The sequence below is a fragment of the Callorhinchus milii genome, unplaced genomic scaffold (genome assembly GCF_018977255.1).
Source record: "Callorhinchus milii isolate IMCB2004 unplaced genomic scaffold, IMCB_Cmil_1.0 Scaffold3, whole genome shotgun sequence".
NCBI classification, from domain to species: Eukaryota; Metazoa; Chordata; class Chondrichthyes; order Chimaeriformes; family Callorhinchidae; genus Callorhinchus; species Callorhinchus milii.
This window is the reverse complement of record NW_024704744.1, coordinates 71,172,825-71,188,789: the sequence shown is the minus strand read 5'-3', so window position 1 is coordinate 71,188,789 and position 15,965 is coordinate 71,172,825. Positions and strand designations below refer to the sequence as shown.

Here is a 15,965-nt window from a genome sequence, read left to right as displayed (position 1 = left end):
AATATTTCAGCACAAATCTACCACAAAAAATTCAATTTCCAAGGTCATCTTTACTATCAATGTACTAACACAAAAAAATTCAATTTCCAAGGTCATCTTTGCCTTTAATGTACTAACGGAGGATTGTAATCATTTAAGCTACAGGTTGGTTTCAAAATTTAACGGTTTAAATCGCCATATTCCCACAATCAAATAAAGGTAAATCTGAAAGTAACATTTTCTTGTACTAGTTTTAGATTCCAAATAATCATGCCAGTTCTAGCATGCACGGTTCAGTGCAAGTGACAAGAAATTTACACTGAAATTTTAGCTTAATTTAAGAAATTAAGTTTTAAAAAAAATTAAACATCAATGAGTTTAATCAGAAAGCTGTAAGGTCATAGTGCAGTAGTTTTAATCTGGTAGGTTATTTTTGTAAAGGTGAGGAAAGGATAGTAAACGGCATTCTGATTATTTTATAGGGATTTATAAAATGGCATTTGCTGTTGGTAACTTATGACTCAGTTGAATCAAAATACTTCAGAGTACTTCATGGCAAACCACAATATTTTCTCCTTTGAAATGTTTTGGTTTTAAATCATATTCTGCCTTCATATCAGAAACTATTTCCATCAGTTGTGATTTCAAAGCAGGCGACAGCTAACAAATTTTGCCTTTGGTTCTAACATTTGTTATATAAATGGAACTCATTTACATAATGAGAGGCACTTGCGAAAATGAACACCAAGGACAGAAAGATAACCCAATGCAGCACTCACTGCTGTAGCTGCTAGCACTCGCCATAGTCTGTGAATATTACCCATACTGGAGTTGTAAGTAAAATATTCTGTGTAAGCTTTATTGCAATTCCAGAGTCTTGATATCCCGGTCTTGCTAAAACTCCAAGCAAAGCTAACTTTTATTGCAAACCGCATGGTTGCAGCTAAACAAGTACCAACGTACTTCACCGCACAGTATTTCAATGGGATCTGCTGTTGATATGGGCAACAGGTACCAATTAAATGTGCGCCACCAAACCCGATGATGACTTGATGACATACATACATCTGATTTGGTCTGTCAGTACTGATCCACTCAAAAACAATAAATTGCATTGATATAGCGCCTTTCACGTCACATCCCAACATGCTACTCATACTGACAGCCAAGGTGCAGCACTTCAAAGTTCAAATCTGTGGCCTCTTCCATTGAGCAAACCATCATCATAATCAAGCGCACCAAGTCATTCCTTAGACAGACCACAAAAGGTCAGCTTCTCAAGAACAATCAAATGCTGTACCAACCCAACTACAAACACTGCTCAATATTTGATTGTAAATGTTTCTGCTTGGTATCGACAGAACTTTGTGACGTGCCATTGAGTCCATCGCAATGTGCCGCAAGGAGTCCAACACATTTCCCACTTATAACTCACCGAGTCTGAGGGAAAGAATGAAAAGGATAAAGAAAAAACATTTAGGAAAAACAAAATCAAGAACTCAAAAGTGTATCTGACAGCAACATGGCCAATTATATTTGGATTTAGTTTATCCTCCACAAAAAAAGCATTTAACCAAGAATTGGGGCTCAGCAGCATAGTCAAGTCAGTACAACTCTGACCAAAGCAAAGTCAGAAGGTTCTGCACTTCAATTTCCTTGATTGGAGTCGCTGTGGATCATGTCCATGGAATCACAGCAAAACAAATTACGTTCATGTAGCACATTTTTTGTTACAGAATGCTTTATATTCCTGACAAATATAGTGGTAAAATAACAGATTTCCACCACAAAAATGTTGAACCAAAGTCACAATGAAAAATATGTATTTTTAAGAATTTTTTAAAGACGGAAAGTCTTTAGATTATTGAATGCTTGGCCACTGAAAGTGGAGCGCCATCACCTGCCTCCATAACTACTCTCCAGATTGCTGGATGCTCCTCCAGGACTTCACTACATCCAAGCTCAATTATTCCAACAACCTGCTCACCAGACTTCCCAGCTTCTCTGACCACTGCAGACCATTCAGAATTCTGCAGCCAGCATCCTCTCCTGTACCAGGCTCCACTAGCCCTTCACCTCATCCTCACATGGCTCCAACATCCATCCCCAGCAGATCAATTTCAAGATCCTCGTCCGCATTTTCCAATCCCTCCAGAGCCTCACCCATGTTCTCTCCAAACTTCTGCAACCTAACTGCCCTGGCCACTCAATCTACTCTCTATGCTATGCGCAAGGCCACTCCCTCTACTCAGCAAACATAAGCTGCTTCATGTACCTTTACCTTATCTACCCCACCATTGGTGAGCGAGATTTCAGACATTCTGCCCCTGCTCAGGAACTCCATCTCCAGGTGGGAAGTAAGAAGGATGGGCAGCCTCCCTAATGTAAAGCCTATAATTGTATTTTTGCAAAGACGTCATTAAGCTGTACGTGCATGCAGAAAACTGGCCAGTCGATAGTACCTACTCTCACTTGGAAGCCTTCTGCGCCTGAGTGCTATGCGCAAGAAGCCAGACAGTCAGCTGCTGAAAGAGTACTTCTGGTAAACTGCAAGTCCACAGTACATCTGTGTAATATATGGACCTATATGGATATATTGAAACAAAATCCAAGGGGTACAAATGTAGAGTATATACAAGGAACATGACATGATGGAATGTTTTCCTAAATACAGGCTTCCATTAATACGTATAGCATGAGCAACAAAATAATGGAACAAACATTGAAGTACTACTGAAATGTTCCAGACTGTATTTTACGCTTCACTGTCAAAGCTTGTAGCCACCAGTTCCAATAGTCAAAAAATACTATTCTACCATATATCAACATCTAACACCTTGTGTTGAGCTGTTAACCTCTAGAATAACAGGAATTTACACTTACAGTAGCATACAAGTTAAAAGCTTAACTTGTTAGGTATTAGCACATTTCTTTCAATACCTCCATTTTTCCAGTTAGAATTAGCCATACCCAGGAAACCGAGATTTCACTGGCCGACCACATTACTCTGCTCCAGAAGACTCAGAAATGAGTCTCAAAATTTCAACAAAAAGACTGGCAGCTATTTTTAATGTTTTCAGAAACCCTGTGATATAAATAAATCAAATTCATTTAATCAAGCTTTATCGTTAAGCCATCGCAACTTTAATTCTATTCCTTTAAAAGAGCCTAGGTTTCTGTCATTGAACTGAATCCAAACCAATGGAAGCACCATTTCCAAGGGAACTAATTAGTTAATTATTAACAACAAGTTCAGTTTTCTCTCTACCTCTGGAGGTAGAAACCATGGTTTTCTGACACAGGAGTTCAAACTTCCAATATAAGGATAAAAAAACACCTGGGAAATGTCCACAACCATATCCCAAACGCAATTTGAATTGACATGAATTGCTCTGCTCTGTTATGAGGTCTATAACACAGCAGACCTCTGTTACAAACACAATTTTTAATGAATTCCAAAAATGATTTAATCACAATTTCTTAGGAAGTTTTTATTTATAGATATATTTATATATTGGGGTATATTTGTTTAGTCCAATATCCCACTATGCCAAAAAACTATGGAACTCTCAGTCTCATTTGGATACTGATAAGTTTCCACGTGTGACAGACACTAGGCTGACCAGAATAAAAATATCCAAATTCAAATTCTGCATGGCTTTTAAATATTTTCCTGTTCATTTACTTTATTCCTTTTTGTTTTTTTTCCTCGATTTTCAAGCATCCAATTTGTGTCTTTTCATTTGATCATCAACACCAGAAATGTACCAAAGCTGAAAAGACATTGATAAAAACACNAAAAAATGAGGAATGCAAAAAGCAATTATCCCAACAAAATGGCAATGGAGAAAGTTACAAGAACAATTTAGAAATTGATGTCATGAAAAATACAAACATGCAAACAATACTTGGTTGCACTAATTATGGGTTTTGCATATACTGCACTTTAAAATTAGAACATCACTGAAAATAAAGGTTTGTCTCTTATTGTATACACAACATATACAACAGTATAATAAATCCTGATAGTTTGTTCAAATCTATCACAATCGACTGTGATGCTTCCACCAGCAACAAAAAAAATCTGCAATACATTTTATGCAGAGCTTGAAGCTGTCTTGTGTTACAAGCTGCAATGTATCTCAGGGGCAAAGTGATCATCTTTGTCACTAATCGACTGTGTTAATGGGATTACCTATGCGTCCACGAATATACAGTCAATAAACTTTACAGCATATTCTGTGAAGCGCTTTGAGACGCCTAGAAGACGTGACAAGTGCTATATCAAATGCAAGGATTATTATTATTATTTATTATCGTCTTGTACACAATGCAGACAATTACTAAAATTAACTTTTAGACACCACTGTGTATCCAATGAGGTTTTGACATAATGTAATACATTTTAACTCATCCAATTTACACCCTTTAAATATCAGTCCACAAGTATGGCCTATATTGAGTCACCCACTAATTTCCCATCGCTCCAGCAAGGGATGGACTGATGACGAACGAGTAGGAACTTGCTCTTGGAGTGGCTAATTGGATTGTGTACCTCCCTCGTACCACCTGCAATACACCACACCAATAAGATGCTGCACCTCATTCACAGTATTTTATAATACTGAAACAAAAAGTGCAGCTACACTAAAGAGTCTAGTTAAGAGTTAAAAGGAACACATAATTTGTGGAAGCTGCAGCAATTTTCATCGCAAACCCAAACAACTTTGGCACTACCATTTGCCATTTCTTTAGTGTTTACTCGTGAAGTGCAACTTCAATTGTTTTGACTTCTAGAGGTCTCTGTCGAAAAGCAGCACAGCGAAGACTTGCCTGCTCTGCTTACCATTCACTAAACCATACGTACACACCTTGTAGACTTAACCCAAACATCAAATACATATAGATCTAAAACACACTTTTCCCTAATGAATGTATTTCACATGTTTTGAAAATCAATCCATCCACTCCAAAAAATGTCATAATCCACTGTTGTATTTTATGGGAAGAATGTAGGCCAGGAATTTAAGATAAGGGAAAGAGCAATGGCTTACATTTCATCCGAGAACAATACAGATAAGTTCTCAAATGCAAACTAATACAAGAAACAAACTATTCAGCAAGAAAAATCATCTAATTTGCTAAAAGAACATATAATGATGGTGTTGCAACAAAGCAAAAGAATAAATTGTATAATGTATGGGGCAGGAAGCAGAGATTACATTAAAATAAATCCATTACAGATAAATCCATAAAAAGGATATAGAAGAGAAAATGTTTGAATGATGGAGTTACAATTGCTTGCAAAATTGTAACAAAAATACTCATGTTAGCATTTGATTCTTCAACAGTTAGTTGCTGTAAACAACAGTCAAAACAGGTTCATTATGTACCAGGTATCTGGTAACTTTTCAGTGACATTTTTCAAAGTATGATGTTGTAGGATCCACTTTGATAACTGATACACTAATGAAATAAAGAACTGGATACAAGTAATTTAAACAACAACCTACAATTGAAAAACAAGCTGCTGTTTCTTACCTCAAAACATTACCATGATTCACTTGTACTTTGTTTAAACTTGTTTAAGATTGAACCAATACCAGCAACATGGCAAATGTAGACCTCTCCCAAAAAATGTCAATAACAATTTAAGCTGGTAGCAAAAGATCAATACAACTTCAGACTTGCCTGTAAGCCTGTAAATCTCTTATTCCCTAGTGTAAACATAAGAGATGTGGAACAATAATCATATCCAAAGATTTCTCCCTCCACTTTTTAAAATGTATACAATATATCCAATATGCGATGTTGTGCATATACAGAAATTTTAAAACATGTATGAGCTGCTAAATACATTTTAAATGGGCAAGTATGCCAATAGTATAGCAAGTCCATTCTGTAGGGAAGTGCAAAATTGGGCAGGACAAGATAGAACATGTGAACAACCTTCTCAAAGTATATGCTTAGTGGGTAGGTAATAGTACAGAGGAGTGGCATCCTTGCAATGACAACCAGTTTGGCCACAATCCTCTACACAGGCCTTTTATTCTCCATACATTATACATAGCACTGTGTGCCCTACAATTTTGATAAAATCTATTAACATTTTAATATGTTGCTATATAGCACTGTTTCTGTAAATTAGATCTCAAACAGAACTTAAACTGAGAAAAGCTATATACTGTATATACCCACATTTATCACAATCAACTACTTTAGCACATAGCTACAATTATGCATTTTTTGTTCTTTATTTGTTATTGAATTCAGGCTTTCCTGACAAACTTAATACAATCTGTAGTTGAAATGGTCTTGCCCATCGATCAGTATGACATGTGGAGTATTGCTGAAAGAAGATTGTCAATTATAACAAGCTTTCTGACAAGAGTACACATCTTAATCAATTTCACTGAAAAGAACATGTCACCAACACAAATACACAAACACACCACTCTACAGTATATCCTTTGAAGCGCTTTGAGATGTCTCAACTATGTGATAAGGGGCTATGTCAAATATAAGGATTATTATTAGAGGAAAATCATGATGGACATTACATGCAGCTTCAGTATTGCCTTTCTCATTCATTAAATGTTATAATTCTTAAGATATAGTAAAATAATATTCCAATCTCACAAGTGTCACTGAGTAGCATACATGCATGGTGCTTGAAAACTTTCATTTGCTGTCTACTCAACAGAGAATATTACACTGCTCACAAGTCAAATCAATAAAAATGTGGAAACAATTTTCCCCATCTCTCGCAGAGAGTACAACAAACAGATGGGTTGAACTTCTAAAAACTTCAAAATCAGGTTTCTGAACTTTTCATAATGTTGGAACAAGTCACATTTTTCTCTCAGAAGATGGACACAAGCATGTGAAAATGTATTAAACATCAACAGGTGAATTCAAGTCCCCTTATGCCTGTACATTCTTGTATTTGATAGCAAACAAAAATCAATTACGTTCAATGCCCTGAAGCCCTTTTATTCTCATTGAACTAGTCAGATAAGAAGTCATCAAGTACTATCTTTGAATTTCATTTTCCCCGTGATATATATTAAGTGACAGATTATGTGAAATGTCATAAGAGGTTTACAGACTCACTTTAGCCAAGAGGCAAAACCAGCATGAACTCTTATGATTACAGCAGCACTACACAATTCTGCAAGTTAAGTCACTTTCTTTCAAGAACAATTGTCAGGCCACAGTTGAGCGGAGGATATTGGTAAGGGGGGGGGGGAAGAATTTTCAGAAGTTTTTGACTGCCTTTTGGGAATGGGGAGTAGCTGTGCAGTGCTTTACCCAGGAGACAGCCTACTTGGTGCAATGGCTTTTGCACATTCTAAGCTCATGTTGTTAACAGTAGTTATCTTTGCATTTGATATTGCATATGTGACACTGAAAATATCTTAAGAGAGCTTCATAGTGAATGGTTGTCAAGTAACTTTTCATAGGAAAACAAGGTAGCCACTTTGAACACAGTATTTGTGCAAGGTCCCACAAGCATTCATAATGTGAATGGTCTTAACTGGAAAAGTCTCAACTGCTTTGTTGCTTCTAAAGATAAAATGTTAATAACTTGCTTTCGGTATTGGTTTCCTTATTTTTTTAAATTCAGTTTTCACATAGGTAGGATGTAGGCAAATTATTGAGACATTGCAAACAAGCCAGCACGAAGCCGGAGCAAAGTGCAACACAACCAGATCCAGTTACTCTGGTCAAAGGGAGATCGTCAAATCAAAGCAATTCAAACGATGAACATAGCATAAATATAAACTTATTTCCCATTTGTTGTATCTCTACATGGGATCCATTACTGTGAAGCGCTCTGAAACGCCGTCCGGCGAGGAGGGCGCTATATAAATCCAAGTTGTCTCTGTTGAAAATACCATGCAGATTGGAGAGGGATTTATGGTGTTTCGATAACGTGGTGCAATGTAGTGCCAAAATTCTCATCATCCTGAATAGTCAAATCAAGAAAAAGCTGCCTGGTAGTTGCTTTGCAAATAAACCCCTGGACTCTCATTCATTTGCAAGGTAGTTACAAACAGCTATTTAGGGCCTCGAGCAGTGGTGGCTAACCCGTGGTCTGTGGGCTGGAAGTGGCCTGACGAAAATTTGCACAAGTCAAGGTAAGTCTGTTTCAAATCAATGTTTTGTTTCCAGTTTCTTAATTCAATATTTCTTGATTTATGGCAAAATTCAAGAAATATTCAAACAAGAAAATTTATTTTGTTGGCCAAGCAAAAAGGTTGCGACCTCTCGCCTAGAGTATCATTTATTCGCCTTGTAACCAATTCACAAGTCGACTGAAAAGTGAATTACAATCCCATCAGGAAGCAGTGCCTTAACTTGTTAGTTTAGTAATGGATTTGCTTTCAAATGCAAAGAATAATTGCCGAGTCACAGGAAGCTTCAGTGTAGTATCTACACAAAAGGGTAATGTATTAATTAATCGAACTTTCCTTTCTGCGGATACTGTATCCCACCCCATCTTTAACATTCTGGGAACAATTCTCCTGCCAACAGATTGGTAAACCACATCAACACCTCCTACTGATTTAGCACAGGTTTCATAATGAGAAGTTGGAAAGATAATCAAGGAAAGTGCAGAAGAGTATTTCAAGTCAAGTGAAACGATCCTCGCAGCCAATGCAAAATTTTAAAGCCAAGAACCTGTACAGACAGACAATTAATTTGACTTTGTCCAATTAATGCTTATGAAAAAGACATGAAAGCTGCAGACTAAAACCAAAGTTTAGTGATACTTCATGACCATTCGCCACGATTAGCTCAATTGCTGGGTTACAAGGTGAATAAAAGGTTTGAACTATATATTTTTACACCAAAAAAAACCTTCTCTGAAAGCAAAAATATTTAACTACACAAATAATCTACACAGGAAAATTGACACCTTAATGCTGGTATACAAGAACAGAAAAGGGACAATTTGCGTATTAAACCACTGCTTCCAGGTGCAACTCAAGCCCTCCCCAAACACCAACTTTCTCCTCATATAAGACTTTATTTAAAATTAAATAAATTTAATTATGGGGTTGATTAAATATAATATTTATCACAGAAATGGTTAGGGACATAAAACACTTATACAACCAATATTCGAAAGTATCCCTTTAAATGTTTATTTTTAAAAATTGCAGATTTGTTTTTCTGCCATGTTAATCTCATTCTAAGCATGCACGTGTCAGAAGCAATAGGAATATTTTCTTCTGCACCTGACGAACAGAATCACTGACTTAGGCATTTACTGGAATGTCTGACAGACTGCTATGAGCAATGTATTGCACGGCATCGAGGAAGTCGCACTGACTGGAAAGTCAGAAGAGAACATTTTCATTTCTAACCATATATATTATATAAAATAACAAACCAGGGACCGATCACAAGGTTTTAATCCAATGTTGGGTTCAAGTGAAGTCATTTCAACGTTCTTCACACATAGTGAATAAGAGTGGGTTTTCAGAGTGCTTTTTTTCTGCTCATCCGGATAACATTTGGATCATAAGGGTCACCAGTCATTTTCCTCTTTGCACATCACACAGGAAGCGACATTGGCAGCGACTTGATGACCCAGAAGCTGTCCTTTTCCCAATCCAGCTTGGGTGTGCACTGAGCACGCCGGCTGGCTGTGCGCATGAGCAGTGGAACCAGCTATTGCAGGTTCATTATAAAATGGCTTGGGATGTTATGGATCTCAAGAGGCCGCAGCCAGGAGTGGGAAATGGGAAACTCTCTCAACAAATAATGACAGTTAATGTAGTATCATTACTATTTACATGTGGGTCACACTGCACTGCAACCAAACTTCCATAGGGTTATGGTACCATAGAACTTTAGAAAGCTAACACTGTATATACCTTATCTGGACCACTGCACCTCCAGGGTATTCCACCTCCCCACAAATCCATGTAAAAAAAAACTCTCCAAAAATCTCTTTACTCCCTTGCTAATTTTCTTAAATTGATGCTCTCTAATCTCTGACCAGTGGAAATAATTTCTTCCTACCTTCTACTTATTAAAAACTATGACTTTCAAGACCTGTATCCCCTCAACCTTTTTGTTCCAATGAAAATAGGCCCGGTTCCTTCCGCACGTTCGTAATTCAAACCACACATCCCATGTATCATCCTGGTAAATCTTTTCTTCATCCGAACCGAGCTTGTGATCTCGTGAAAGTGGAATTCACTTCAGTAGAAGAAAGCATCAAGTATTTTAAGAGGAAATTGGATGCAAATTTGAAAATTCGAGGCATATAGAAGAGAGACAAGGGCTCGCGAGGAGGATAAACAATGGAACAAACTAGTTGATCCAAATAAGCTGTTTGCATCTATTTATGAAACCTACATCCTTTCTAAAGTGAGTTCTTCAAAAAAAGTAAAAATGCTCTAACTGTAGTGCAATGATTTTGACCAGTTAAGTAAACATCACCTCTTAGTTTTATACACCATACCTCGATTTAGAAACCTAGGATCCCATGAGCTTTCTTCACAGCTTTGTCCACCTGCCTTTCCACTATTTAAAAATTTATGTATGTCAACTCCTAGCTCTCTCTGCTTATCCAATTTTAAATTAATGGAATGCTTACACCAAAGGAGGCCTTTCAATCCATCACATCTATGCTAGCTGTCCCACTGAAGCTATCTGCTCTAATCACTTCACGCATAGCCTCTGCTCTCCACACACTGCTTCAATTCCCTCTTAAATGCTGTTTTAAGACTCAGCTTCAAAAGCCATCTGGTACTAAACAGATTTCACATACAGTTATTACAGCAATGTTTATACTTCAGAAAAGTAAAGAATAACATAACACCATCCAAAGCATTCCCTCCTCTCTACGGCCTATTTAAGAAAAAATGCTAAAATTAATTCCTGAGTTGGTTGTTCAAATATGTAATCTGCAATGTTGTACATACAGTATTCTGGACAGAGACATAAGGTCAAGTTGAGCAGAATTTTTTTTGTTATTCATTCCACTTCATAAATCAAAGGCAATTCAGGGCTTTGATAAATCCCACAACTGCCCTCCTCTCCATGAAAACTACTTTGTTGAATATAGCCATTAACCAGTTTTCTCTCTCAGGTGCTGCCTTTTTCTGCCTTTCACATTTTTATTTCTGATTTGTAATATCCCTTTCTTTATACTGTGTATTCAAGATTTAGTATTTTGCAATGATTTCTTTGCATTCTATCATCATACCAATACTTGCTAATATTGCAGTTTATTATCTTATTTCACCTATTTTAATCTTCACATGTCCCATTTTTACAATCTCAAGCAAATTAAGTTAACAAAAGAATTTGCTAAGCGAAAGAAGACCAAGATCCATCTATTTCACCTTCCACCATTCTGGCAGTCGCTTGATATGTTGTGTCCAAAACTATATGCTATATCCCAAGATTATTTTCTAACAGAAATCTATCTAATTTGTTCTTGAAATAATCAAGCCTGTTCATTGTTCTTATGTAATTAAGTTTAATTTTTTAGTACGGTAATCCAATAGTTCAAAATTTTGATTTTGAAGCATTACTGGCATTTTCTTCTAAGTACGTTTTTTGTCATTTGCGTCCATCATCCAATCAAATGACTACACACTTCAGATAATGTTTTTTCCATCTCTGACTTTTTAAAATGAAAAGTCTACTTTTTTTTTAAGTCCTTGCCGTCTCTCCATACGTTGCACACATCTTTCTGAGAATCCATAATTTTAATTTTCACTATCCGTCATTCAATACTTCCCTTGAAATAATGCCTTTCTCCACTCCAGCTTGGTAAATTTAACATTTTATAGCAAGCACAGGATCAGTGCAAGATTCATTAAGGAAGTCACAAGAAGTACTAAAAGGTTTAATTTATATCATCACTTGAAAAGAGTATTTTTCAGGTACAAAATTAACTTTTGTCTTTACGATGAAGTGCTGACAGAAGGGACTTACATTTCACACTTGTTAAAAATAATGGGAGCACAAGTATAATTAAAAGTCAAATTCTCCCAAGGAAGTTGAACATTTCCTGTCATCTCACACCTCCATACTTGTCAAAGGGTTCACATGCAGTGATGTGTTTACTAATTCCACCTCACTCATCACAAAAGTAATTTAGAAAGGAAAACTGAATTAATAATCTGGCCCATATAAAAAAAACAAGTTTTATTAGGCTTATGTCTGCTTTTTGCTGTGAGTAACTAGCTGCTGCGTTTCGCCCACACAATACACAATCTACTTTTCAGTATATCCTGTAAAGCACTTTGAGATGTGATAATGCGCTATATCAAACGCAAAAATTCATTATTTGTTAAAATTTGTTTTTGTACACGTTAGTATCAACACAAGCCAAACAAAGTACCTAATAAATAACTAATTATACTACAGTTTAAGAACTTGACTTTAACCCTAGACTGTTTGTGGGTCTGAGTTGAAAGCCCAGAAGTTTTTTTTTATTCAGAGGGTAATTAACAACTGAAACAGGCTACCATGAAAGGTAGCCAGGAGGCCAGGATGCTCGACTGTTTTTTTTAACAGTGATGCTACAATATGGTAATAACACAGTTGGTTAGATACTTTGGTAGAATGAGATCAAATGGGCCAAAGGACCTTCTTGTGATCTTGTAAGTCCCATCTCACTGGGCCAAGAGGTTCTGTACATTTTAGCTCATCCAGTGGCAGTGAAAACAAACTGTACAACAGCAATCAAGCTACTGAAACATCAACATGCCTTTGTTACTGCAATATTAAACCCAATATACTAAAATATTTTAACTTTTTAAAAAATCTTCACACTTTCTACAGCCATTCCCTCCTTCCACATTCATTCTGTCGTTAAGTTGTTTTATTTTCTATCTGTTTTATTTTCTCTCTGTGTTATTGCTTAAGTTTTTCTTCTACTCATTTCCAACTTTAAAATCTATCAATGCCTTCTTCTTTGTAACACATTATAATAATAATCCTTGCATTTGATATAGCGCCTCATATCTTCAAGACGTCTCAAAACACTTCACAGAATATACTGTAAAGTGTCGTGAGTGACTATATATTTTGTGGGAGAAATGAGCAGCCAATTGCGCATAGCAGTGTCCCACAATCAGTTGTGGATTGAAGTGACCAAATTATTATTATTATTATTATTAAAATGATGCCAATTTGACATGAATAGGATTTGAAAGTTTTGGCATTGCCAAGTTCTTGGCCAGTATGCCTGCAAAACAGTTTTCTGAGCAGCATTCGGGTTGATTCCCAGCAGGAAAGTGGTACAAATCTGAGCCCGGTCATCACTTGGACTCACTTAGTTTTATTGGTATGAAATGCTTTCAGTACATCACTCAGCAACTGAGTAAAAATTCCAATTAGATTTGAATTAGATCTACTGATCCAATTTACATTATAGTGTACATTATTGCATCATTCAGCTACCTTCTTCAAACAACATTTCTATTATCCCAATAGTAATTCCAGATTTGATCATCTACCTCTACACCTATCCTTCTTCCCTTCAATTCCTGTGAAGATATTTTGATGACGTTTATACTTTAAACGATCCCTTGTGACTAAGGGATGTATGGTTAATTTCAACATTGGAGATAAAAAAAAAGAAAAAAAATCTTAAATTGAATTTGCTTAGTGTTAAAACACTATACAACTTCTATATCCTTGGGGAAAAAATGAATTTTATACATTTCAACATCAATTTCATGCTTTAGAGATAATCTAAATGTTGCAACACAAATCCTGTGTAGAACTAGTCTTATTAGACCTAATACAATTACTTACCAGGTTCCAGCTTAATGACTTTAATAGCTGCCAGCTCACCAGTGTTGACATTTCGAGCCTGCAGCAAAAAGAGAAAGAAAACTTAAATATTCAGAATTTTCAATTGCACAAACATTATCTACTAGTTGCAATATTACAATAGTGAGGTTCTGTAATTGGCACATTGTTCACTTGTGTTCCCCAGCAACCCCTCCCACCCAAAGAAATATGGTAACACTCTCTTCAAGTCTTAGCTTGAAAACCATACTTAATAGGGAACCTTTGTTGAGGGCAATTTAAAAACAACTTTTCACCAACCACACACCTTTATGTACCTTCCGTATGACTCTTAAAAATGTCACAAGCAAGGACGTTTATGTAATGTTTGAATTTTCAAACGCAATATCATTCACTTGGTATCAGCCTGGCTCAGTTGGTAGCACTAGAGTCAGAAGGTTGTGAATTCAAGCCCAATGTCAGGACTTTGAGCTCACAGTCCAGCCTGAGCCTCCATTGCAGTACTGGTGAAGCGCTGAATTGCCATCCTTCATATAAGATGTTGAATGAAGAACTCATCTGTCTGTTTCAGATGGACCTTGATGATCCCATGACATTATTCAAAAAGAGAAGGGAGCTTCTCCTCATACCAGTAATGGTTCACTATCAATATGATTAAGTTAAAATGTACACAGCTTTACTGCTTCAAAATTGACGTAGAAGAACCCTCAATAATTTGAACAAGGAATGAAGATTAACAAAGTACGCAACGCCTTACACAATAATACAGTTCATCTTCCTACATAACTTGCTACGACTTCATTCTATGTTGGCAAGAGTGAAAAAAAATTATGTATTCTGCAGACTGCAGATTTACATTAATGAGAATCGGTCACAATTCTACTGCATTACTCAAGGATCAGCAACATTTTAAAAGCAGCAGCTGAAAACCTAGGTACTTAAAAACCAAAGGGACGTCACATCAGTATCCAGTATTTGGGATTTTTTGAGGGCCTGAGTGATTGGAATAGTACACAAGTTTAAGGCCTCTCCAAGCATATCCTACTTCAGCCTGCAAAATGCCAGGTCTCTAGATGATTATTCAAATTATGTGGAGGTAATAATCTTTCAATTAATTTTCAACAGTTGCAAAGCAAACTTCAACATTTAACCCATATTATACTTGTTGCCCTATCCAGTTGTTGACAATAAAGGCAATGAGAGTGATCCATTCATCAAAATGAGTGGTTTAACATTCCTTAACATATAAGAATCTAGATAACTGTAGTTTTATACTAAAAATGTTTTTGTTTATAGGATATGAGTGCCGTTACTTGAAACTACTGCAAAGGCTTTTGCAATTCTGTGCTAATTTTTAGTGTTGATTGCAAAATCATTTGTTTTGATTATTCAAGGGATTATTCAAGGATTCAAACTAAAACCTAAGAGCAACAGAGAAAAACAGAACGCTTTCACAGCTTTAAAACGCTCTATATCTATCTCTACCCTCTCTCTGCAATGCCACCCCCTTCTACTCCACCAACTCTGGCTACTTGATGTCCCCTGGCCAGCCCCACCATTGGCTGTCAACCTTCGAGTACTTTTAAGACAGTCAGGAACCTTGGCATCTTGTTTGACCCTCAACTATCCTTTCTACTCCTCATTGGTGCCATGACCTGCTCTGCCTTCCCCCACCTCCGCAACACTGCCCGGCTCCACCATTCCTTGCTCCGCGCTACCTCTGCGACCTCCTAACCCCCAACCAATCTGCCCGCTCCCTCCGCTCAGTAGGATCCAGCCTGCTTCAAGTCCCCCACCTCACCTCACTCCCCAACATCGGTGGACGGGCCTTCTGCCACTTTGCCTCCACCATCAGGAACTCCATCCCGCAGTCCCTCAGCCTTGCCCCTTCCCTCCTTCAAGATCTTCCTCTTCAACCGTGCCTTCGTTTCCCCTCCTTTCCCCCCACCCCTGCATTCCATCCTTCCCAATCCCGACCTCCAACTCGGTTCTGAAACACTCGCCGTGGTGTCCAGCGCCTTGGGACTTCCTCCCGACGTGAAAGACGCTATACAAATGTAATTTTTTTTTGTTTGCCCCATCGCTCGGGAATTCTCCCTCAAAATCCCTCTGCCTTTCCTCTTCCTTCCCTGCTCAAATCCTACCAACCTACCTACTCTCGCTGCTCACAGGTACTGGCCTACCTCAAGTCCCCG

At 37.2% G+C, this 15,965-nt stretch overlaps 1 protein-coding gene across 9 annotated transcripts in view; it reads right to left on the bottom strand.

Annotated features, from left to right (window-relative positions):
* The window catches only part of map4k3b (mitogen-activated protein kinase kinase kinase kinase 3b), a 119,709-nt gene that overhangs the window by 84,880 nt on the left and 18,864 nt on the right, over positions 1 to 15,965 (bottom strand). For all 9 annotated transcript variants that reach the window (XM_042333777.1, XM_007894389.2, XM_007894390.2 and 6 more), the window contains exon 2: positions 13,774 to 13,831. In XM_042333777.1, coding sequence (XP_042189711.1) covers positions 13,774 to 13,831 — 58 coding nt within the window. The remainder of the gene's footprint in view (positions 1 to 13,773; positions 13,832 to 15,965) is intronic.